The sequence below is a fragment of the Rhineura floridana genome, chromosome 18, assembly GCF_030035675.1.
Source record: "Rhineura floridana isolate rRhiFlo1 chromosome 18, rRhiFlo1.hap2, whole genome shotgun sequence".
Classification (NCBI taxonomy): Eukaryota; Metazoa; Chordata; class Lepidosauria; order Squamata; family Rhineuridae; genus Rhineura; species Rhineura floridana.
Genome location: NC_084497.1, coordinates 4,967,196 through 4,991,990, shown reverse-complemented (window position 1 = coordinate 4,991,990; position 24,795 = coordinate 4,967,196). Strand labels below are relative to the sequence as shown.

Genomic DNA, 24,795 nt, shown 5'->3' with positions numbered 1-24,795 from the left:
ACTCTGCAGTCTTGCTGTACAATAGGTTATCTTAACCCAAATCCACAAATTACCCAAGGAGTAACCTAAGAGCCCCTGAGAAGTGTTCTCCCCATCAGTTCCTCACTATGCTACAGATGTCCCCATAGCTCTGTTTCTCAACAGCGGAATCACCTTCCCATGTGCATGCTGGGGGGGGGGGGAGGAAGAGGAGTGGAAACTGGGCCTTCAAAAGGAACAAGTTCAATACCTCACTCACATAAAACTGCATGAGTAGGAAGAACCTTTTGATTCCATGCCAGCATCCTTTCATCCCACATTCCAATCGTCCAGAAGTGAGATCCTTGCCTACCTGCTCTGCCTCCCCTGCCTCCTCCTCTGCTCACCCAGTCACCAACTCATCTGGCCCAACAGCAGCCATCTCCCCACCACTCCATTATTTCTGCAGAGATCTCCTTCAGAGAAGGCCCTGCTGCTGAGCCCGCTATTAACTGTGTATACCTGCAAGCTAGCAACCACAGACCAAAAGCACCCTACAGAAAACTCTCGGTGGTCAGAGGCAGGGGGTGCCACAGAATATTGGTTGCTGGACTCTGCTGCCCTCAGGCCTTGCAAGCTTCCTGGAAACATCTGGTTCAGTGCTGTGGGAAGCAGGGTACTGGACTCAACAGACCAATGGCCTGATCCAGCAGGGCTCTTGTCTTCTGAAACACACCCTTGCACTCAAACCCCTTCACGTGGCCCTGCCGATATTACCACCATCACCCCATGCTCTCTTTCATCTTTTTCATTAAATGCTCCCTCCTCCCACACACAAGCCCCATAATCCCCAAACAATACAGGAGCTACCCACTTTTTTCATTATTTTGCATCTGTCCCCCTACCCCCAGCCAAAAAGAGGAAGCACTACCTCAGTAAGTAAAACCTCCCTTCCCTTTCAAGCTCCTCTCCCCATACCACCCCCTTTGCCCCCTCTCTCAATATAGCCTCCACCTGAGAACCATTTCATACTGAAAATCAACACTTAGCCAGTCCACCCTATTGGCACAAATAACTGGGTTGGGTTTTTTTGAAAGATAGGGGGTGCCTTTCCCTGGAGGTTTTTTGCTCCCCACATGAGCACCCCCAATTATCCCTCTCCAAGCCCTCAACTTTATCCCAGCCCGAAGTGGGACCCATTGGCCCTTCTGCAGTGGAAAAGAAAATGAAAGAAGCGATACGGAGGAGGGGTACTTTCTTTGGAGGTCCTCTCAGGAGACTTTGCCCCTCCCTGCTGAGACAGAAGTAAAGGTGGTTAATATCCCACTTTCTGACTACCTTGGGAGGGGGGCTGCTTTATGTAAAAGAAGCCCCATGGGCCCATCTCACCCCACAGCACAAAGAAAATGAAGGACTAAAGGAAGGAATGAACATTGGAACAGTGGTTCCTAACCTCCCCCCCAGCCCACCTGAAAATTGCTGAAGATCTTGGCGGGCCTCTTAATGATTTCCCTGCCTGTTGTAGCGATTGTAGGGCACTGTGCTAGATGCTGCATGATTTTAACTGCATTATATTTTTTGTACTGTATTAAGACTGGCGTTCCATAGAATTTAAGAAATAAAAGAAGCAATAAAATACAATTAAAAATCATTACGAATATTTAGTAAGAACATAAGGGCTACCTGAATGAAGCCTGTGGACCACTGGTGACTCACAGGCCACAGTTTGGGAGCCCCTGCATTAGAATCTCACAGTGGTGGTGTAGAAGCACATTCCTCCTACCTACTTTCTGCAGCCCCCCAATGTCCCCTGGTCAGCTGATTGCGGGGTGGTGTTTGGGGAGAAAGAACACCCAGGGGCACAGAAAAGGAACAAAGGGTTGCATGCTGTAAGATTCTTTTTTTGGGGGGGGGAGAAAAAAGAAGCACATTAGTTCTACCTACTTTCCAACCCCTCCCCAAACATGCCTCCCTCAAAACCCCTTGCCTACCTAAAGAGGACCAAGTCCTGCATCTTAATAAGGAGGGAAGTGTGTTTCGAGGTCCTCCTGTATGTGTGTGAGTGAGAGACCCCTCTCTAGCCAAACAACCCCCACTCACAAATCCATAAAAAGGGGAGTCTTCCTCTGCCCCCCAGCCATTTAATCCTTCGCTAGACACCCTCCCAAGGCAAAAAATGGGAAGCCCCGCATATTTAATCCTTGCCTAGAGACCCCCAATGTGAAAAAGGGGAGCCTTCCTTGACCCCCCTGCACATTTAATCCTTCCCCAGACACCCCCCAGGGGTAAAGAGGGGAGCCCTCCTCTGACCCCTATATTTAATCCTTCCCTAGACACCCCCAATGCGAAAAGAGGGGAGCCTTCCTTGACCCCCCTGCACATTTAATCCTTCCCTAGACACCCCCAATGCGAAAAGAGGGGCGCCCTCCTCGGCCCCCGTATTTAATCCTTCCCTAGACACCCCCAATGCGAAAAGAGGGGAGTCTTCCTCGGCCCCCCACCCACTTAATCCTTCCCCAGACACCCCCCAGGCCCTCTCGTTGTATCTCCCCCTCCCCCCTCAAAAAGGCCTCCACGCGACCCTCCCCTCGCGTGACCTCCGCCCCCTCCTCTCTCTCACCCGATCTCGTCGGCGCTCCCCACGCTGTTCATGTTGGCGGCGGCGGGGCCCGAAAGGCCGGGGCTGGGCCCGGTCGGCTGCCCCTCCGCCTCTTCTCCTTCTCCTGCCGCTTCTTCTTAGGGGAGAGGAAAGGAGAGGAGGGCGGTTGAGGTAAAGTGAGGTGAGGCGGCAGCGGCGGCCGCTTCTGCCGTTGCTGTTATTTTTATTATTATTATTACTGTCAGCTTTCCTTCTTCTTTTCCGTCTTTCCTTGTCCTTCTCTGCCTGCCTGCCTCCGCTTCCCTCTCAGGCCCGGCCGCCGCCACCGCCGCCTCCCTCGTTTTTACCTCACACACGAAGAGGCCCCGGCGACGAGCAGCAGCAGCAGCGGGCGTTGCGCGCATGCGCAGGCGGCCGGCGCGCACGCGCGCTTCCCCTCCCGTTCCCTGTGGCCACCAACCGCCGCTTCGGCAGGAGACGGCTCGCCGCGCGTGCGCACAAAGCCCGGCGCGCGAGAGGCGGTGTTTAGTGGGGGGGGGGTTTACACACGCTCTTCCTCCTCCTTCTATAGCAAGAACGTCATTGGCCCAGCTGACTTGCTACGGGGTTTCCGCCAGGGAGGGGGGGAGAGATTACATGGTTGTGTGTTTTAAGAGATGGGCGGGAAAGCGGTTAAAAAAATGGGCGGAGCGCGCATCCCCCGTACGTTCGCTTCCGAAAGTTCGTCCTTTGGAATGCTGGGAAGTGAAGTCTTCTGGGGCGGGGCAACTGAGGCCCCACACGCAGAGCATGTCTCGCGCGGTGAAAAAGAGTGGAGAGGATGAGGATTTTGCTGCCGCCGCCGCAAAGTTTCATGGGGGTTGTAGTCCGTTGGGTTTGAGGGGGAAGAGAGCTGAATTATTGTAAGAAAGTTTCCAAGTTTCTTTCTTTGAAAGGGGGGAGGATGAAAATAGATTATAGGGAGAAAGGGAGGAAGACTTCAACGCAGTCCCTAAAAGCTTCCACCACGCTCACACTTAGTGGGGAAGGAAGCACTCTGTACATGCTCAGAGACTCACACCTTCCCACGGATTTCAAAGCAGATTTCCGAGCCAGCGTCCTGAGTCCAGTTAAGATCAGAAGAGCAGCAGCTCTTGTTTATTATAAAAACAAATAAGAAATAACTTTTTTTCAATGATATACTGCAACTGAAACTGGAGGTTCCATGAGGCCATCATGTATACTTGACAACCCTAACCTCTCCATTAATTTGCCTCATCCTTTTTTAAAAAGCCAGCTAAGCGTGCTTAGGCTTGTGGCAACGATATGCCGTGTGAAGGAGGGCTTTTTTTTTTGGCCATAGACTCTCCAGCCAATTTTGTTTTTGTTTATTTAAATCATTTTTCTCCCCATTCTTCTTGCGTGCACACATAAAAAGGCTCCCAAACATCAGCGATGGGACTGTCTGTGCCCTCGGGCTTCCCTTCTAAAAGGGCACGACACCAAAGGGAAAAAGGCTTGGGAGGGAGGAGGAAAGTAGCAAGCTCAGGGAGTGGTTCTTGGTATAGAGTTCTTCCAATAACCAACTGGAATGTCGTTTCATTGAATGACCCCCGCTCCCTCCAATTCCAGCAGGATAGGAAAGGGAGAACAACTTCGCTCTGCAGTTTCTCTAGGCACCATCAGGGGTGTAGTCGTCCAGGGTCTCAAGGGAGTCTTAGACCGCCAACGTTTTTGAGAGCAGGATTCCATCAGGTTCCCTGTGTCTCCAGCATCCTGGGAGCCGATTAGCATGAAAGGGGAGTGTTAACCACTGAGAAGAGTCTTCTAACATTCTTCCTCACCTGCTGATTGTAGCCAATGAGAGTGAAAGGAGGTGAGTCAGCCACTGAGAAGACTCTTCTCAATAGCGAACACACTCCCCTTTCACGCTGATTGGCTCCAAGGAAGATAAACGTGTAGACACTGAATTCAGTCATTCGAATAATATCTCTGATAGTGGTGAGAAAGGACAGTCAAATGATGACAGTGAATCAGAAAGCAGTATTCAAGCCTGGCCAGATTATTCTATAATATCAGAAGGCTGTGTAACCTTAGAAGTGGGTGTGCCTGTGAGAGGGCATCACTGTGACTATCACGAAGGGATCCTGCACTTCTGAATTTGCCACTACACTGCTGCATGTGATGTTCCTATATTAATGTATATATGGTAAGTGTTGTTGTTTTAGAAGATACATGGTAAATGGAGTGAAAGAGGAGGGGGAGTGACTGGGCAGTAGAATGCTTGATGATTGGCTGAGTGTTTAAAATGGCTGAATGTATAAAAGCAAGAGTGAGAGTGGAATCTGGGAGGGGGAGAAGAGAAAGAGTGGATTGCTTGGTGGGGTTTGAGAGAGTTGTTTGTCAGGAGAGAGTGAAGAAGGAGGGAGGTGGAGTTCGGATTAGTATTGAGTAAAACCATATGCTTATGTGCCTTAAGAAGAAATCTTGTTAATCTTGTTAGCTTTGTTATCTGTAATAAATACTTAATTTGGTTTACCAAAGGCCTGATCCTTGGCTGGGGTTTCACAGACCAGAAGGGAGGGTAAGGTAATGACCAAGGCTGAAGGGGAACTGTAACAAATGGTGGCAGCGGTGAAGAGAATAACAATACCAGTATTCAGAGTCTCTGGGAATACTAGTATTGGGACGTTACTGGTGGTTGCCTAGCAGGGGGATCTGTTGAGATCTGTGCTAGAGCGGGGATAGGTAAACCATAAGAGAGAGCGGTCCGGACTGGTGGAGTCCCTGGTGGTGCCTAGTGACAGGCAGTAGCCACGTGCAGGTAGAAACCTGACAGGGAGAGCCAGGGAAGGATGCCTCACACTGCACACCATGCATAATTTTGTGAACCTCTTTCTTGTATCCCTCCCCACCCATAGCCTTAGTTAAAAAAAAACACCCAACATTGAAAAGCTCCAAACATTGCAAGGCAGGTGCATCACCAGCTTCCTGATCGTGCCTTTTTCTGTCTCCTTTCCCCAGCCATGCAATATCCTTTCTGAGACGGAGCGACCAGAACTGTTATTTGAAGCGGTGAGATACTTAGGTTAGACTTCACGGGTAAGGGGGAGCAGGGGGGAGGGCTGTTTAGACCCGGACTCTCCACCCTTCTTGTGCCCTGGGGCACATTTGGAAATCTTAAGAACCCTGTTGTGGGCGCTGAAAAAATATACCCATTTCACAGAAGAAAAGCTGGCAATGCTCAGAAGCCCCTACAAACTGGAAATACACTTTTAACTCCCCCTGCCAACAAATTAAACACGGGCAAAAAAGCAAGCGATGCCCCCCCCAACAACAAAGGAAAACAACTAACAAAAAGTTGGGAGGGGCAGTTTGAAGGTGGGTGCTCTATTGGGGACCCCAGATTTAGACGGCAATGTGGAGGACTTTGTTTCATTTCAAAGAGCGGTAAGCCAGGTCTGTAGAGTTTGAAGGCGCAGGGAGGGGGGAGGAGGTAGTTGTGGCTTCCTGCTCCTTCTGCTGAATGGGGTCCCTTGGCACCTGCCCTGTCGGTCCTACTCTGATGGTGCCATTTCATTCCACACAGCCTGGATCCAGTCAGGCAGCAGTGGAGTGTATGCAATGGTTATATTTCTCCAGCAGATGTCCCTTCCTTTCCATCTTGGAAATGGATGGGGGGGGGGAAGTGTGTGTGTGAAAAATAAGCCTTGCCTTTTCGCTCAGAACCAGCTGCCCGCTTTCACTGTGCTATGCACACTCAGCTGTTTCCCGCCCCCTCCTCGCTTGTCTTATCTATTTAAAGCCAGCTCAAAGTCCGAGGGATGTCTTTCTCTGTTGGGAATCTTGCACTCTCAATCTGTGCTGAAATCCCTCAGGATCCAGCCATGACTTCCTCCAAAGCGCCTCGCCCAATCTTTTTGGAAGGAGAAAACTGCAAGCCTTTGTGGAAAGAGGCCACGGCAGGCTACAATCTGACAGACACCCACTTGGAGATCCTGGGGAAGCCAGTGATGGAGCGGTGGGAGACCCCCTATATGCACTCCCTTGCTACTGTGGCAGCTTCAAAAGGTAGTGTCATTTTTAGTTGCGGTCGGGATTTGGGAGGACAAGAACCTGCATATGGAATCTCACTTCCTCCCCCTCCAGCCTACCTTCTAAGGGTGGTGTTAGTTGTATCTGCATTTTGAGCTCGCCCCATTCTGGTTCAAACAGTCTGCCTATCAGTCTTAAGTTGCATGCACACCATAGATTTAAAGAGCATTTCCTCCCCCCACACGAAGAATCCTGGGGTCTGTAGTTTGTTAAGGGTGCTGGGAATTGTAGCACAGGGAGGGGTGAACTACAGTTCCCAGTTTCCTTTGTGGGGAACCGTGCTTTGAAAAATGGTCCGTGTTTGCATTTTAATTGGTCGGCAGCTGCTTTGATTCCATTGATGAAAACCAGGAGACATTTTTGAACAGAAATAACTACTCTTCATGAAGCAATCTCGAATCTCTTAGACATCTCAGGAACTTGCACTCCGCTATTTTTAACCAGGCCTGCATGTGTCCAGATATAGAGAGCTTTAAAGAGCTGCTTTATACCAAGTCAGAGCGTTGGTCCATCTAGCTCTGTATTGTCAGCACTGATTGGCAGCAGCTCTCCAGGATTTCAGGCAGGGGACATTCCCGGCCCTACCTGGAGATGCTGCCAGGGCTTGAAGCTGGAAGCGTCTGCATGCAAAACAAGTACTGGACTCTGATAATGCTTCTTGGCTGGATGGATAGAGGATAGAGAGGGGGCTGAGTGTGTGCAGTTGCTCTGCCCACTTTTGCCTCTGGCCCCGCCTACCCTGGAACGTTGACCAGAAGGGAATGTGGCCCTCGGGTTGGAAAAGGTCCCTCATCCTTGCCATAGACCTTCAGGCAAATCATTGAGTGGATTCGGGCACCAAATCAGAATTTGATTGCCAAGCTTCTCTTAAAAGGCCGTCCTGAATGTCAGAACTGAAGGGGCCAAACCAATGCGAGTAAGAAGGGAGTTCCACAAAGCGGGGCCAACACGGAGGAGGCTCCCTGTTTTGTGCTTGCCCGTCTGTTTACTCCGGCGGCAAAGAAGCATGACCTCAGACGCAGATCTTTGATTATGGGCAGGATTGTACAGGCGCAGGAGGTCCTTTGAGGGAATCTCATCTCAAACCATCTAGGGATGAGGTTGCCTGTGTAGTGCCTTAGGTCACAACGGTGCCCTTGACGTCTTCCCTTGGTGCCCGCAAAGCCTCTGAGACCCCCCTCCCTCCACTCACAATCATCACCTATGTCCACTCCAAGCATCGCAGCTGCTAACCACATGTCCCTGTCCTGTCTCTGCTCAGGAGGCCGCGTCCTAGAGGTGGGTTTCGGGATGGCTATCGCCGCCACCAAAATCGAAGAGTTCGCCATAGAGGAACACTGGATCATTGAGTGCAACGAAGGGGTTTTCCAGCGCCTGCAAGAATGGGCCAAGAGGCAGCCTCACAAGGTATATCAGAAGAGCCCGGCTGCTGGGTCAGGCCAAAGGAGGCCCTCGTAGTCCAGCGTCCCGCTCTCACAGTGGCCAACCAGCCACTTCCAATGGGAAGCCCCCATAAGCAGGACTTGAGTGCAACAGCGATTCTCCCCACTTGTGATTCCCAGCAACTGAGGCAGACCACTTGTGACAGCCAAGGTTTAACACAGCCACTGTGGGTAGTAGCCATTGATAGCCTTCTCTTCCATGAATTTGCCTGATCCTCTTCTAAAGCTGCCCAAATTGGTCACTGCTCTCTGTGGGAGCAAATTCTATAATTTAACTATTCACTGTCTGAAGAAGTCTTTACTTTGTCTGGCCCAAATCGTCCGACATTCAACGTCGTTGGATGTCCGTGAGTTTCAGTGTTATGAGAGAGGGAGAACAACTTTTCTCTGTCCGCTTCCTCCATGCTATGCACAATTTTATACACTTTGATCATGTCCCCTCTCCCTTGCCTTTTCTCTAAACTAAAGAATCCCCCAAATGCTGCAACCTTTCCTCATAGGGGAGTCACTCCATCCCCTTGATGGTTTTGGTTGACCTCTTCTGAACCTTCTCCGCTCAACAATATCTACCATTCCGTACGAATGCAAGGGTCTCGCACGGGCATCGCACAGAGGCAGAGCGGAATGGAACAGCTTCAGGGCTCTGTGTGTGATGGGCGGGTGGCTCTGGGGTGGACTGCCCTAAAGAGGTATTGCAAACTATTTGCCAGGGGAGAGGGAGTGTCCTGACAGACAGGCGTGGAGGGCTACATTTTGCCAATCGCCAAAACCCGTGGTTTAAGGGGCTGCATAATTTTTCAATTTCAAAACGTCCAAGATGACTCATAATCCCTGCTGAACATAGGCACTGCATAACTAAGGTTGACTTTCAAGGGTCGCGCAAGAGCGAAACCCTTAGATTCTCTCTTTTTCACATTCCTTCACAGACCGACACTCACGTCCGAGAGAAGTCAAACCGGTTTAGTAGCAACATAGACATGTCCCCCTGGTGGACATGACAATCTCCCCCGATCAATATCTCATTCAATAGACCCCAGATCAAATTTATTGTTTATTCAATTTATTTAAAATATTTCTATCCCACTCTTCTACCCTATAATAGGGCACTCAGGGTGGCTGAGTCCAGTTCAAAACTTACTAGCTTGTTTTGCATGTCACCGCTTGGCAAAGCCCCCCTTTTTTTGCACTGAAAAATCCTAGCAGGTTAAACTGCAAACCGACCAGAGGAAGGTCAACGGTCTGGAGCTTTCCAGTTGCTGAGTCAGTGCCTATGTGTGGTCAGTCATTAACCTGCTTTAGCACGCACACATGACCTCTCCTTTGCTTTTCCCCCCAAGGTCGTCCCCTTGAAGGGGTTGTGGGAGGAGGTCGTCCCTACTCTGCCCAATGAACACTTTGATGGTAAGAGACAGACTCAAATCCACCTAACTGGGCCCCAAAAGTGATGCTGCTTGGAATGGCGTACCATAGGAGGCTTAGTTGGGCAAAAGTTTAAAAAGAAGACAATGTCAAAGCATGCAAATGGCAAATCCCCTCTCGATCTAGGAGGACTGGGCAGTTGAACCTAGAGGTGGTGTGGCTATGAGGATTAAAGGGGCGTGGCTTTCCACTACTATCATTCCTTCTATCTATAATGTCCTGGCTGTGAGTGCTGTTCCTTACGCAGCCAGAGCAATACTATCCACACACAAGAGAGAGGTATCCTGAGGAACTCCAAGGGTTTGCAGAAGTACAAGAAATCTTGTGGGGGGGGGTATCCAAAGACACTCCAGTAAAGACTGAGTGTGCTTGGTGGCCATGGAACAGTGGCTGAGTGTTATGGCCATGGGGGAGGAACGGGGAAGAGGGTGGGGAGAGGGACAGAAAGGAATGGAGTTGCTAGAATTTGAATCGCAACACTCCACGCTGCAACATTTTGTTGCGGGCCCCACTTGTAATGCCTCAGCAGTTTAACCAGGAACAGTCCCTGTGATCTTATCCCTGCCCCTATATCTAGTATGAAGCAGAAGCGAGGAAGCTGTTTTTCAGCCCGAGGGCCGCATTCCCCTTCTTCCAGGGGCCACCTGCCAATAGTAAGCAGGCGCAGAGGCAAAAGTGAGCACAGCAACCCACCTAAACGGCACTTTTGACCAGCAGCCACTGCGCACACTTGCATGCCCCTTTCCATCTTCCATCCATTATCAAAATTTGAGGGCAAATCCCAGCCAGGCAAACACACTCAAGGCGGGTGCGAAGCAAGGCGGGTGAGGGGCATGGCCTCGGGGAAGTTCCAAGGGCCAGCCAGAGAGACCTGGAGGGCCGCATTTGGCTCTCATGCCTTGGTAGAGAGTGTCCCCAAGATCTCCTGCTTAGGAGATGTTGTAGACACCACCTATCAAAAGATTTTTGGGGTTTTTTGGCTATTTGGTTTGTTCTGCATGGGAAAAGTTGGCAAACAGCGGGCCAAGGTGTCGGGGCCCTCTTTGAAGAACCCACCCGTGCTGCCTTTCCCTCCCCTTACAGGAATCCTCTATGACACCTACCCGCTGTCCGTGGACACCTGGCACACGCACCAGTTTAACTTCATCAAGGTGAGTCGTGACTGCAGTTGAAACAGCACTGCTTTTTGGAAAATTATCTTAAATGAACAAGCAAGTCCTTAAGGGCAGAAAGGAAAGAGTTAGAAAGTATCCCGAGCAAACTTCTGGCGGCTTCTTGGAAGGCAGAGGGGTGGGTGTGAGGGTTTCCTCTCGTAGCTGCTGGTGGATGTTTGGTACAATTTGAAATGCAGCAGCTCATCATAGCAAAATCTATAGCCACACCTCTATCTTAACCCAAACAGGAGTGTGTAGCATAAAACCCTCCCTGGAGATGCCAGGAATTGAACCTGGGACCCTCTGCGTGCAAAGCAGGTGCTTACCATGGAGCTGTGGTCCTTTCCTTAAAAATAAAGTAAGGTTCCAGTCCTCATGGTTCTGAATAATGGGCTGATTTAAGCAGAAAACTGCCTTTGGGCGAGTCAGGCCCTTGGGCCACCTAGCTCAGCTGTATACCGACTGGCTCCACTGACTTCAGGATTTCAGGCGGAAGAGGTGTGTGTGTGTCAGCCTTACCTGGAGATACCTGGGACCTTCTGCACTCAAAGCAGATGCTCTGGCACTGAGCCACGACCCTTCAGTCGTACAGAAGATGGATCAGCCTTTGCTGCTGCAGAGGCCAGACTAGAAATTGCGAGGAAGCAGAGTTTGGCTAAACCTTTGGTTAAGAGCTGCTAAATGTGCTTCTGCAGAAGCAAGGAAAAAATAAGAAGCCGTTATATTTAGCATACTTATGCCTTGCTTTCCAGACAAGATGGGCTCTCAAGCCTGGTGGCAATTAAAACCCACGTTGTGGTACTATCACACTAGGGAAATAGTGGTGTGTGCGTATGTGTGTCTGCGTGTGGAGGGGGTGGGTTGTTATGTGCCTTCAAGTCGATTATGACTTATGGTGACCCTATGAATCAGCGACCTCCAATAGCATCTGTCATGAACCACCCTGTTCAGATCTTGTAAATTCAGGTCTGTGGCTTCCTTGATGGAGTCAACCCATCTCTTGTTTGGCCTTCTTCTTTTTCTACTCATAGAGAGGGAAAGTCTTTCCTGTCCTCCAGCAGTGAAGGTCCTCTCCACACAAAATGAGCTACAGGTTGGTTCAGGGGGCTGCCAGTTTCCTCCTAATCTCAGATAAAGGCAGGCAAAAAGCAAGGAATCTCTGCCCTTTTAAGGGCCAATCTGTATCAGAAAGTCCCGGGGCTGAACCCCAACAGTGCCCGTTATCATTCCACCCTCCCTTTTTTCCACCCTTGGCTTTTGCTCTCTGCAGGGGCACGCGTATCGCCTTCTGAAACCAGGAGGGGTCCTTACCTACTGCAACCTGACGTCCTGGGGTGACCTCCTCAAGAGCAAGTACTCAGACATCGAGAAGATGTTTCAGGTGAGAGGGAGAAACGGCCCAGGGTTCTTTGGGCGCCAACAAATGGAGCCTAGAGGACAAGACCTGCTGGCAGGTGCTGAATATGAAGAGTTTTTGTGTGTGTGAGTGAGAGAGTGAGAGAGAGAGGGGGGGGGGAGATTCTAGCCCAGCCTCTGTGGGTAGAACCACACCGTAAACGTACATGGAGTCTCCTTGTCATTCATCTCCTGACCTTCTGGGGTTACGGGTGGGTGAGAGTAAGGATTAGTAGGGAATTCTCAATATTGGGAACTTGCCAACCCACGATTCTGAGGGTTGTGGAATTTGTGGACGGGTACAATTAATTTGTTTTTAACCTTCATTTCGCGATTAGACCGTTATTCAAAGATGTACGGATGTGTTTTTTTCCTGTTATAAGCCACGTTGGCAAATATAATAAAATAAAAATTAATATTCCCACATACCTCCAAGGGGCTAAAGGCAGTGTACAAACTCCCCTTTCCCCACCAACTTTTATTCTCACAACAACCCAGCCAGGTAGGTTAGGTCTCATTCTCTTGAGTGACTGTTCTACCTAACCACACTGGCTCTGTATGTGTTATAAGCTTTCATTATAAAAATAATATATAACTCTGTAACTGCCACCTTGGTAACAGCATTTGTATGTTAGCAGCTTGTGGAGGCAGAAGCTGAAACGTTTTGTTAATACAATACAAACCTCTGTTTTGTTAATCACAATTATGTTCATATATTTTTAGGTGATTAACAGAGTCCTTTTAGGGATCCAGAGCAAGCTTGAGTGAAGTTCTGTTTGTTGCTTTCAAAACTGTCTCTGTCTATCTCTGTTTGTGTGTGTGAATGTTTTTATATATATATATATGACACACACTCCACACACCAAAGAAGGCTTGTACCGCAGCATGGAACAGCCCCAGTTCACAGCTGAATGGGTTTTACCTGCTATGCTTCAACTTTTGCTTCCTGTGTGCCTCCTTACGACCCGACTGCAACGGCTTCTCCTGCTGCCGCAACTTTCAAACAAGCCTCGCCACGGAGCTCTGACTGCGAGGGTGTGTTGCTGTTTGTTTGCTTTTTTAAAATTCTCATGATGCTCTTCTTCCTTAGGAGACCCAAGCGGGGCACCTGGTCGAGGCCGGCTTCAAGAAGGAGAACATCCACACCTGTGTAATGGACCTCGTCCCCCCGTCTGACTGCCGATACTACTCTTTCCCCAAAATGATCACTCCTGCCCTCATCAAGTAGTGCTCAGCCTCTCACCCGACGAGGAAGGGCGAGCTGAAGGCAGCAACAGCAGAGACTGTCTTTCTCCTACAGCTGAAAAGGGGAGGGGAGGTTTTCTTCTTTTTCTCAGCCTCTGGGGACGTGGACGTTAGCATAATGATGGAGTCATTTAGGAAAAAAGAACATTGCAAGCTATTCTGTGATCAACCCCTTCCAACCATCCCGTGTCAATATTGTTTCTGTGTCTCTCTCTCCGTCTCGCTGCCCAGGATATAGCTCAGGGGTAGAGCGGCTGCTTTGCATGTAGAAGGTCCCAGGGTTAATCTCTGGCATCTCTAGGTAAGGCTGGGAAAGGTCTTTCTCTCTCTGAACCCTTGGACAGCTGCTGACAGTCTGGTAGAGCTAGAATGGACCAGAGTAGCTATATGTGCTCCTGCCGTAACTAAGGCTCCCAACAGCTTCTGAAGCTACCTTTTCCCTAGTCAGGCTGCTGGTCCATGTATAGAGATGTGAAGGTCCAGGAAAAAACCCAGAAATCTTTTTTTTCCCCGAAGCCATTTTTGGTTTTCTTCTAAAAAATTGAAAAAAAAATGAAGAAAAAATGGATTATGGAATGTTTTATTTTGGCATGATGAATAAAATGTTTCATTGAATCTTGGTTCTCCCCTCTTTTCTCAGTTCTTTTTATGGGAATGGATGTTTTCTGTCTGCTTGACACTATGGAGGACCAGTGGAGACATAAATAATGTTCTTTGTTGATGGTTTCCTGTGTTTTTTTTAAAAAACTGGTTTTTGCCTGCTCCTCATAAACTGGCAAAACTAAAGAGGCTCCTTACAGTTCAGGATCTTGTAGATCCATTTGTTACAAAAAAAAGTAAACATTTTAAGAAGTAAATTCAATTTGTAATAATTGTTTGAATAAAATGTACTTTTAATATACCAAATGTGATAATTGTATGCCAAACCAACTTGTACATAATTACATTCGATGTTCCTGAAGTAACAAAGTGACTTTCAATCTGTAAAAAGTGCTTATATTGCATATTTTCAATTTTTCCAAAAAATGTCCTTTTTTTCCTGGAAAACTGGAAAAAAAAGTTTTTTTCCATGGCTTCAAAATTTCAGGAAATTTTACATCTCTATCCATGTAGCCTAGTATTGCTTGGCAGTGGCTCACCACAATCATTGACAGAGGTCTTTTATGTCATTTTTTTTAACTGGAGCTGTTAGGGATTGAACCTGGGACCTTCTGTGTCCAAACCAGAAGCTGTATTCCCAGAGCTACAGGCCTTCCTCTTGACTTCTAATGTTCAGCCCTAATAGGGCCTGGGCTGTTGTATTACACAGTTTCAAAAGGCACAGAATTTGCATGCTGAGAACCTCAACTTTTGCTTTAATTAAAAAAAACCAAAGCTTTTGGCCCTCATGACGGTAGTATGTTTCCAACAGTGCTGTAAGCTGTACCGTGTGAAACCTCAAAAGCCACATCTGGGCTCTCCACTCTTTTTCTGTTACGTGCTCTCCTTTGCTTTGACAAAGGCACGGTTGAAAGAGCTGGATGGCTGCTGTGAAATATCTGAAAGGCTGTCGTTTGGAAGACAGAGTGGTAGAGAGAGCAGGACTAAACCCGACGAGCGGAAATGGCAGGGAAGCAGATTTCAGCTATGCCTTGAGAGAAATTATTCAGCAGTGGAACAGTTTAGCGGCAAAACCTCCTTTGCTGGAGGAATTTTACATAGAGGCTACCTGGCCAGGATGCCAGAGTTGCAAGATTCTACACTGAGCGAAGCAGCTGAGTCTAGCTGACTTCCCAAGGCCCCTCCCGACTCTGATTCTGTGAAAAGAGGCAGATCATCAAACCAGTATGTTATATACATATATATTTGCAAATTTATTGGGAAACCGTATGCAAAGTAGTTTAAATATGTGCGCTACAACGAAGGAGAAGGGGCTGTCGCTTTCAGCCCAGCACCTGATTCGCAGCCAATGCTACTTCCGGTACCATATCTGGAGCTTCCTTTCACGCTTGATCTTCTTCTGGAGCTGCAGGATGCCGTAGAGGAGGGCTTCGGCGGTCGGAGGGCAGCCTGTGGGAGGTGAACCATCAGAGCATCACACGAACGAACACCCAACGGAAAAACCTTCGGCTTGTGCCTTCAGAGTCGTTCACTTTAGGCAATAACTGACAGCAGCCTCCCCCAGCCTGGTGCCCTCCAAATATTTTGGACTACAACTCCCTTCCGTCCCAGCCGGCACAGGTTGATGACAGCACGGCTATGCTGGCCGGGGTGGATGGAAGTTGTAGTCCAAAACATCCGCACCGCACCAGGTTTATTCATTTACTTTTATTTAACTATTAAATATATATCCCACCCTTCCTCCCAGCCCACAAGCGATACAACACTAAAACCCATATTCAAACCAAGTAAAACATCTTAATAATAATAAAAAAAGCAATTCCAACGCATATGCAGACTGGGATAAGGTCTCTACTTAAAAGGCTTGTTGAAAGAGGAAGGTCTTTCATAGGTGTAAAAAGACGACAGGTTGGGGAAGACTGCCATGGTGAAGCGGGTCTTTTGACTTTGTTTTAATTTACCTGGAACGTAGATGTCCACGGGCACAATCCGGTCACAGCCACGCACCACAGAATAAGAATAATGGTAATAGCCTCCACCATTGGCACAGCTGAAAAGAACATTTTTTTTAAAAAAAGTACATTTTGCAAACAGAAAGCAGGCCAACATTTTCCCTGATGTATCCTTTACTGTATTAATAGCCCTACTGCACAAATACGCTAGAGAGCGGCTCGCAGAATAAAAATAATTCAGTAAAGGCAGCTAACAAAGTTAAAACCACTGTTGATGATGAGTGAAGGGGTAGAAAATGCATGTTATGAGCAGCAGTCAAAATTCTCTGAGTAGGACTAGCGTTGAATGTTACCTATTGATTTCAGCAGGTCTGCTCCGAGGAGGACCTAGTCAATTACAACCCCAAAAGATTAAAAGTCTTTTTGTGTGTGTGTGCGCGTGCGTGCGCGCGCACATGGGGGGGATTTTTCTGTTTCCACTGGGGAAAAAAATTATATACAAGGAAGGAACCAAGGAAATCTCTGGCTTTTGCTCTTTCATTCCTCTCCAATTGTGATCCCATCCATGTTTTCCTTTTGGCCCGACTGAGGAAATGCAGCCTCCCTGGCTGCTGTAGTCAGACAGAAATCATGGGCTGGATCATTGGATTCCAGATTCCTGGAGCATAGAGATGGAAGGTGGGGAAACAACATATGTGGGCTAGCAGATTTCGTTAGACTTCATCGGCAGCCACATGGGCCAACCCTCAGGGATAACGATGGGAGTTGGTGTCCAACAACGTCTAGAGGACCACAGATTCTCCATTCCTTGGTGCCACCAATGCTCGTCAATATAGTTAGCATATTTCCCTTCTGGATCCCAGGGGTAGCCAACATGGTACCCTCCAGAGGGTATTGGACTAAAATACCCATCAGCCCCAGCCAGCATGGTCAACGGTCAGAGATTATGGGAGTTGGGAATCCCACAACATCTGGCAGGTTGGCAACCCCTTGCTCTGTCTCCCAAACATTTTGCACCCTTGAAATCTGGAGGGGGAGCTTGGACAACTCTATTGCCCCTTACTTCATCCAAAACTGCAACCCACTTTCAAATCGTTCTGGGAAAACCAATGCAGAAAACTCATTCTGGTTATAACATTTTCAACACCATGTTGATCAACGCGGAGCATTTGGAAGGCAATCTCTAAACGTCCAAAGGGTCCTCTCCTCAAAAGGGAGGGGGAAATTACGGCACGGGTTTTGTGAATGCAAACAGCAATGAGGGGAAAACAATCACAGGGAAAAGTCACCCACCTTTCCCAATGACAATATTAAGGAAGATTCTTACCTTCCCATGGAGATCACATAGCGTGGCTCAGGCATCTGGTCGTAGACCTGTCAAGAAATATATATATATAAAATGTGCAAGTTTTGCACTTGGGGCTCTTTCTACATATGATCAGGTTAGGGTGGAGCATCTGACAGGCCCAGAAGTCACAATTAAAGCAGTACAGAGGAACAAAATGATGGAGGTTCAGATCCGCAGAGCTTAGCACGCAACATGTTATTTGCTGGACCGATTATATGGGATGAAGAGTGTGGAGATCGAGGTTCAACTCCCCATTCGGCGCCATGAAGGTCACCGAGTGACCTTGGGCCTGTCTCTCTCAGCCTAGCCTACCTCGCAAGGTTGTTGTGAGGATAAAATGGATGGCAGGACAACCACGTAAGTCGTGTAGAGATCCTCAAAAGGAAAGGCAGGATGTAAATAATAATAACAACAGAAATGGAGTGGGGGAGAGAAACTAAAGCTGGTCGCCTAAAGGCGATTATTTCATGTCATAGGCGATCAGTAAATGGGGCAGAGACCATAGCTCAGTGGTAGAGCACCTGCCTTGCGTAAAGTAGGTCCCAAGTTCAATCTCCAATTAAGAAAGGTCAGGTGTTGAAAAAGACCCCTCTTTGTCAAAGAGCTGCTGCCAGTCAGAGCAGATGATTATGCGCCTACATGGGGGGGGGGGAAGGAGAGAACCTGTGGTACAAGCACACAGGAAGGCATAATTTATTTATTTATTATACTTGTATACCGCCCCATAGCCGAAGCTCTCTGGGCGGTTTACAGTAACTGAAAACATTAAAACAGATACAATTCAAACACATATTTTAAAAACAATTTAAAATACAGTTTAAAATTTAAAACAATATAAAACACATGCTAAAATGCCTGGGAGAAGAGGAAAGTCTTGACCTGGCACTGAAAAGATAACAATGTTGGCGCCAGGCGCACCTCGTCAATAACATCATTCCATAATTTGGGGCCACCACCACCACCAGAGATGTGCCCCCCCCGATGTTGCTGAACTGCAACTCCCATCATCCTTGACCACTGGCCTTACTCAGCTGCTGAGGAATGGAATCCAGCAACATCTGGAGGCTCACCATCCACCAATCTGGTGCCCTCCAGACATTTTGGACTACAACTTCCATCAGCCCCAGCCGGTTTGGGGAAGTCCTGCATTATGCCTTTCCTTCAAAGGGCCGAGCCTGGCCGCCACCCTCACTTACCTTCCGGAGGGCGGGCGCCATCTTGTTGGTCAACGTGCCTGCCACAATCATGACGTCAGCTTGCCTGGGGCTGGCTCGGAAGACCACTCCGAAGCGATCCATGTCGTAGCGGGGGGCGGCCATGTGCATCATCTCGACAGCGCAGCAAGCCAGGCCGAACGTCATCGGCCACAGGGAGCTCTGGAGAGGCAGCACAGGGAGGGTTAGGGTGTGTGCACCAACGTCTGCTCCAAGCGTTCCAATTCCAACTCCCTACTCTGCCAACCCCCCACCCAGCACTTCTGGAAGGCACTGCATTGGCTAACACCCTGCTTCGGGAGGGCAGCAGAAGGAATCCATAAATAAATGGACTGTACAAGAATCAGTACTCTTAAGTCAGTAAGTGTTTGATATCCCAAGCATTCTGCCTCCGACAGAGGACAGCCTACAGGATGCAGTGGGGGCAGTTATGCCCCAGCATTCAGTCTTTGGGTATATTCAAGGCTGGCACTAGGCCTCGGGAGAGTGGGTTTTGTTTAGGAAGGGGGCTGCGACTCCACACCAACATTGGGTCATGGGGTGCACAATCCATGGCCTGACACTAGCATGGACCGCAGGGTGGAAGCCACACTCGCCCAGCCCCAACAGCAGAGGCCCCTCTCAGTGCGAGGGGTCCACAGCCAGTGCCCAACCTGGCCGCCCGCTGGTGCCTCAAAACATGGACATTTCCCATTCCCGGTCATACTGGCCAACAGCCATGACCAACAGACTGGTCTCCTGTGGGTCAATCTTTTAAAAAATCACTAATAGTGGCGAGCTTTTCAACATCCTGCAGCAATGAATCCCATAGGTTAATTCGATGCAGGGGGAGGGAAGTAGGCAGAATTCCATCCTCTCCCTCATCCCTGGTAGATTCATCTGTTTCAAAGACTCATAGATGGGATTGCGGGGTGTGTGTGTGTGTGGCCAGGGGATGAACTAGATTACCTTTGGTGCCTTCAGTTCTAAAATGGTGCCTCTGAGATTGGCCCTCTCTGACCAGAGGGGCCCAGCTGCAGTCTATTATTGGGACCCACCCTGAATTATTAGGATAAAGCGGTATTCAATCTCAACAACAACTTTACTCTCATGAAGGCTAGAAGCTTCTTTATCTATACTGTATCATCCAGCACTGATTGAGGAAGCCTCCCTAGGTGCTGGCAGAGCGATTGCAATGTGGCAGAATGTTTACAAGCATTCCAACTGCAGAGGGAACAAACTTCTCAGCAACAGAATGTCCACAAACAGTCCAGCTTCTGCATCTGGGAAAAGCGAAACGTCACTTTGCCTCCGGGTAAAATTCATACGTTGAGGCCCAAGGGCCTGGAGGAGATGTTAAAGGCAGAGAGGACTAGCTAAATCTGAGGCTGCAAGCACTTATATTTTCTCCAAAAGGCTTTTGGGAGACCTGCACTCACCCGCCGAGCCCAGTTGATCAAGTCGTCCAGCTTGGTGATGACATACTCTCCCCGAGTGCTGGGAAGGTACGACTTCTGAACAACGGCAGGGCTGCTCTTTTGCTGAAGCTGAACAGAACTGCAGGAAAAAGGGACCCTGTTGGAACACCGTTTCACCCCTGTAAACCCTCCCAACTCACAAGGCCAGCCCTGCTAGGGTTTTGTTTGAACAGAAATCCCAGTGGCAACTTGGTGGCTCAGCCGTGGAGATTTGAGTTCATGAACGGAGTGGCTCAAAGCACATGTGCAGTGTAGGGATTTTGTGATCAGGGCCAATATAGAGCTCAGAAAGCGCATGCAAAAATCCACACCTGGTCCTCCCCCCTCCAAGAAAGGAGCTTTTCTGCTTTTAAACTCGTTATATTTTCAAGCGCAAAAGAAACAAAGAATGCAAGAATCAATTGTACAGAAGTCCAATCAAACTTTTCAGTTTATTTATTTATGAAAATGTATGCCACAAACCACTGAAAACATCTTAAAGAGCCATTCCTACACAGACTGGGACAAGGTCTCTACTTAAAGGCTTGTTGAAAGAGTAAGGTCTTCAGCAGCAGCCAAGGGACAATAGAGATGGCATCTGTCTCGTATATTTAAGGGGAGGGAATTGCAAAGGGTAGGGGGCCACCACACTAAAGGTCTGCTTCCTATGTCGTGCGGAACGGACCTCCTGATGAGATGGTGACTGCAGGAGGCCTTGAGCTGCAGAGCGCAGTGATCGACTGGGTATATAAGGGGTGAGATGATCTTTCAGGTATTGTTGCTGCTGATATATAACTGGGAGCCAATCTATGTGTTGATCCACTGCAAATTACTACCCGGAGATCTCCTAGTAGATCCTGATCCACCGTCTGCCCTTCCCCCTGCTCTAAGGAGCTCAGGCTGGTATGCACTGGGGAGAGACCTCAACCTAGTGGTAGTGCTCTGCATGCAACAACAACAAGAAGTCCCTGCATCAATACCCTTAAACGGGCCTCCTGTAGCTGGTGATGTGAGGAAAGCATGGTGAGGCACTGCCAGTCAGAACAGGAGACAATACTGGCATAGACAGAGCAAACAGTTCCGTCGCTAATTTTAGCTTCAAGACAACCCTGTGAGGTAGATTAAGCTGAGAATTACCTGCAAACTTGACTGCATAATTTGTGGTCCAAGGTCCCCCAATGAGCTCTATTGCCAAGCGAGGACTTGAAAATGGGGGTTGTATTCGAACACCAACCTGGGCATCCCTGGTCAAATGCTCTAACCACTACCCCATGGTGATTCTGAAAGCCTCTTTCTACTCCCTCTCCAATGTAATCACAACAGGTTCACTCAGGATGAAGGGAACATGTGGAAATTGGACTCCCCGAATATTAATGAAGAAAGCATGTTTTTAATTGTAACTGTGTTTTAGGATGTTTTTAAGTGTATTTAAGAACGCTTTTTTTTCTTCGTAAATTATTGTGTTGATATGTTTGCTACCCTGGGCTCCTTTGAAAGGAAAGATGGGATATAAATTTAATGAAATAATAATACCTGTCAGCGCTGTTGCTTGTGGGTGTCTGATGGAACAAGCGAGCTGGTGCACTGAACGCCGTCAGCTGCCTGTTCAAGGAAAGCCAACAGTCAGGGTCGAAAAACAGGGTTCATGCACAAACCTCGAAATCAGCCTTCCCCAACACTGGCCCCCCCTCCAGATGGAGCCGGACTCCCATCAGCCCCCATTGCCACCAGTCTGGGGTCAGAGATCAACAAAAACAGAAGGGCTACAAGTTCCCCATCCCTGTCTTAAAGTCGGCAAGTTCTGCAGTTAATAGAAGCTGAGACTCATTACAGAAGGACAGAAGAGCTTATGTCACTGGAAGGTGGATTTTGGTTCAACATTATGAGATACTTCTGGAGGATGACAACAAGGGTAGCCAACTTGGTGCCCTCAGACAGTTTTGGATTACAACTCCCATGAGCCCAAGCCAGCATAGCTATATGCTGATAGGACCATGGCGTTGTTGGGAGGGGCCAATGGGAATTGTAGTCCAAAAATCTACATTGAACTCAGTGGGGGTTTACTTCAAAGTAGACATGCACAGGATTGCAGAGTGAGCCTTGCTGGCTGAATGCAAACGAGGCAGATTGAAATCAGATCCAAATCTTATTTAGGGTGTTGGACAACATTCTGGAAAAATGTCAAAGAAAGCATCTGTGGAAATTTCTGACTCAAAATCTATTTGCCTCATCCTGCAAATAAAGCTGTCTCCAGCTCTAGTCCGATTCAGAGCAGACCCACTGACATCAACAGACATGGCTGACTGAGGTACATTCGTTCCAGTGGGTCTATTCTAAGCAGAACTACATTGGATTCAATCCGCCCCCCCACCTCAGTTTTCACATTTGCCTAACTAGTGCAAACCACATTGCTTAGACCACTCGCAACTCTAACATCCTTTGTGTGTTACTTGATCTTTGCTTAGAAACTTTGGCATGTAAATAGCTGAAATAAAAAAACCCCAACTAGTACGTTTTTTTGATCATTTGTTGCGAGAGTTAGGAGGGGTTGGAAAGGAATGAGGTGTGCTTACCTCCAAAGAAACAGGCCTTGCGGGACCACACGGGAAACTGGAAAGAAAACCATAGCGTAAACGAGCAGGTCAAATCCGGGGCTGCAAAGCCAGGAGTGATCTGCAACCAGGCAGCCTCAACAGGGGCCAGCCCCAATGAGCCAACATTGTTTGGCCTCTCCCACCACCCAAATGCGTATGGACGGCTTTGACAGATAAATGAAGATGCCCTCTCTCCTTCCCTGTGTTTCATTTATTTATTTAGGGTCGTCGCCAACTAAGTTATATTCAGAGTAGACCCACCGAAATGAACAAACCCAAGTTAGTCAAGCTGATCAATCGCCATGGGTTTGCTCCGAGTAGGCAGGGCAGGGGATACAGCTGTAAATTTAAATCCTGCCTTCCCTTCTAAAGCAGTCCAGAGGACAGCCTCCCTGCCTGAAACCCAACAGAACCGGTTACCAGTCTGAGTAGACAATACTGAGCTTAGCGGATCAATGGCCTGACTCTGTAGGAGGCAGCCTCCTACGTTCCTGTATAATTCAGCTCTTTATTCAGAACCACGAGGACTAGACTCTTGATTTCTTTTAAAGTGAACGATCAGAGCTCGGCGGTCGAAGATCTGCCTTGCACGCAGTAGGTCCCAGGTTCAATCACCACCCCCGATACCCAGGTAGGGCTGGGAGAGACGACCATTCTGAAATCCCAGACTGCCTCTGCCAGTCAGTGTAGGTGATACTAAACTAGATGGACCAGTAGTCTGACTTCGTATAAAGCAGCATCCTTTCTTGTTCTTCTCCCCAGCTTGTAAACAGGCCAGCCCCAGAGATGACGGGGCCGGATCCAGTGTGGCTGTTGTCAGGGGGGCTCTGCGCCCCAGCACCTGTTGCACCGTCCTTCCCTTGCCCCCACTTTCCTCCCTCGTCCAACGGAAGGGACAATCTCCAGCTTTCCAGCGCAGGGCTCATATGGCAGCCAAGGGCCAGGGTGCTCTTTGAGAGACCCAGGGACGAAATCGTCTAGGCAGCCCAGCAGGCAACACGAAAACAACAACGCATCTGTGTTGGAATTGTTTTTTAAGATGTTTTTAAAGCTTTTTTAAAAAGGCATTTTTAAAGCTGTTTGAATATGTTTTTAAAGATGTTTTATCTTAAAGTCTGATTTTAAGAGTGTTTTTAGTGCTTTTGTTTGCCGCCCCAGGCTCCTTCTGTGAGGAAGAGCGGGATATAAATTTAATTAACAACAACAACAATAAGAGCAGCACCACCTACCAGATATTATCAACAGGCAGGGAGTGATTATCATTGTCAATATTATTAATTATTATTTGTTACCTTTATATCCCTGCCCTTCTTCCCAAGGGAGCCCAGGGCAGCAAACAGCTATTATTATAATAATAGCAGCACCTGCCAGATATTATCAATAGGCAGGGAGTGATTATCATTGTCAATATTATTATTATTTATTACCTTTATATCCCTCCCAAGGGAGCCCAGGGCGGCAAACTGGTGGCCTTGGGGCCCAGTCGCTGCCTCTCTCGGGCTAGCCTACCTCACAGGGTTGTTGTGAGGATAAAGTCGAGAAGGGGAGGGAACCGCGTTCGGATGCCACCTTGGGCTCCTTGGAGGGAAAGGTGGGATATGCACAAATGCAATAATAAATGAACAAATGATAACGCACTAAAAACATCCTCAAAAGCTAAACATCTGGGGAAACAATCTTTAAAAACATATTTTCTACAAGAGAACACCCTAAAAACCATCTTAGAAAACAATTCTAGTGTAGCTGCGCTGCAAAGTTCTGCAGCAAGCCTTCCCCCCCCCAAAAAAGCAGCCCCTTCCCCAAAATACAGCCCCCCCCGGGCTGGACTGCGCCCCCCTCCCTCCTTGCGGTACTCACCAGGCAGGGCAACCATCTCGGAAAGCCCTTGAAGCCACCTTCTGTTTACAGGGCAGGCGGGCGCACCCTCCTAAGCGCTCCGGGTAGGAACCGGCGCCGCCTGGGAAGGAGCGTTCCGCCTTTCAAGGAGCGTAGCGCTGCTGCCCCTGGCGGCAGGGAACGGACAGAGCGCCTGCCTCGCTCAGCTTCCCTACCCGCTCTCAAGCACTTTCCTAATCTTCCTTCTTTCCTCTTTCTTCCCTTCTTTCCTCCATACATATTACTGTATGTTGTTCTTCATCTCACTATTTTATCATTTTGTTTGATTTCATTATATTATAATCTCATTCTTTTATTATTTTATTTCATTGTCGTTGTTATGTGCCTCCAAGTCGACTATGACTTATAGCGACCCTATGAATCAGCGACCTCCAAGACCATCTGTTATAAACCACCCTGTTCAGATCTTGTAAGTTCAGGGCTGTGGCTTCTTTTACAGAATCAATCCATCTCTTGTTTGGCCTTCCTC

At 48.4% G+C, this 24,795-nt stretch overlaps 3 protein-coding genes across 7 annotated transcripts in view; 1 reads left to right on the top strand and 2 right to left on the bottom strand.

Annotated features, from left to right (window-relative positions):
* Positions 1–3,179, bottom strand: part of DAZAP1 (DAZ associated protein 1) — a 51,104-nt gene extending 47,925 nt beyond the window's left edge. The window contains exon 1 of one of the 5 annotated variants that reach the window (XM_061602190.1): positions 2,579–3,179. In XM_061602190.1, coding sequence (XP_061458174.1) covers positions 2,579–2,610 — 32 coding nt within the window. In that variant the 5' untranslated portion in view covers positions 2,611–3,179. The remainder of the gene's footprint in view (positions 1–2,578) is intronic. The other 4 variants (XM_061602186.1, XM_061602187.1, XM_061602188.1 and 1 more) reach the window with 4 other exon arrangements.
* A 3,135-nt stretch (positions 3,180–6,314) lies between these two features.
* GAMT (guanidinoacetate N-methyltransferase) lies at positions 6,315–14,674 on the top strand. The gene is made up of 6 exons (XM_061601171.1): positions 6,315–6,607; positions 7,893–8,038; positions 9,411–9,474; positions 10,576–10,643; positions 11,917–12,027; positions 13,132–14,674. The coding sequence occupies exons 1-6, from the start codon at positions 6,361–6,363 to the stop codon at positions 13,267–13,269; spliced, it is 774 nt and encodes a 257-aa protein (XP_061457155.1). The 5' UTR covers positions 6,315–6,360; the 3' UTR covers positions 13,270–14,674.
* A 441-nt stretch (positions 14,675–15,115) lies between these two features.
* NDUFS7 (NADH:ubiquinone oxidoreductase core subunit S7) lies at positions 15,116–24,397 on the bottom strand. The gene is made up of 8 exons (XM_061601173.1): positions 24,288–24,397; positions 22,410–22,446; positions 21,370–21,438; positions 19,819–19,936; positions 18,383–18,562; positions 17,166–17,212; positions 15,848–15,936; positions 15,116–15,335 (listed from the first exon to the last, which is right to left on the bottom strand). Exons 1-8 carry the CDS (start codon positions 24,301–24,303, stop codon positions 15,238–15,240), a joined length of 654 nt encoding a protein of 217 aa, XP_061457157.1. The 5' UTR covers positions 24,304–24,397; the 3' UTR covers positions 15,116–15,237.
* Between the last annotated feature and the right edge of the window lie 398 nt (positions 24,398–24,795).

Coding starts and splice junctions, on each gene's coding strand:
- GAMT (XM_061601171.1), top strand. CDS start 6,361: ATGTCTTTCTCTGTTGGGAATCTTGCACTCTCAATCTGTGCTGAAATC. Junction 6,608..7,892: donor TACTGTGGCAGCTTCAAAAG/GTAGTGTCATTT, acceptor GTCTCTGCTCAG/GAGGCCGCGTCCTAGAGGTG. Junction 9,475..10,575: donor GCCCAATGAACACTTTGATG/GTAAGAGACAGA, acceptor CTCCCCTTACAG/GAATCCTCTATGACACCTAC.
- NDUFS7 (XM_061601173.1), bottom strand. Junction 21,439..22,409: donor CAAGGCCTGTTTCTTTGGAG/GTAAGCACACCT, acceptor TTCCTTGAACAG/GCAGCTGACGGCGTTCAGTG. Junction 15,336..15,847: donor CGTGGACATCTACGTTCCAG/GTAAATTAAAAC, acceptor CACCTCCCACAG/GCTGCCCTCCGACCGCCGAA.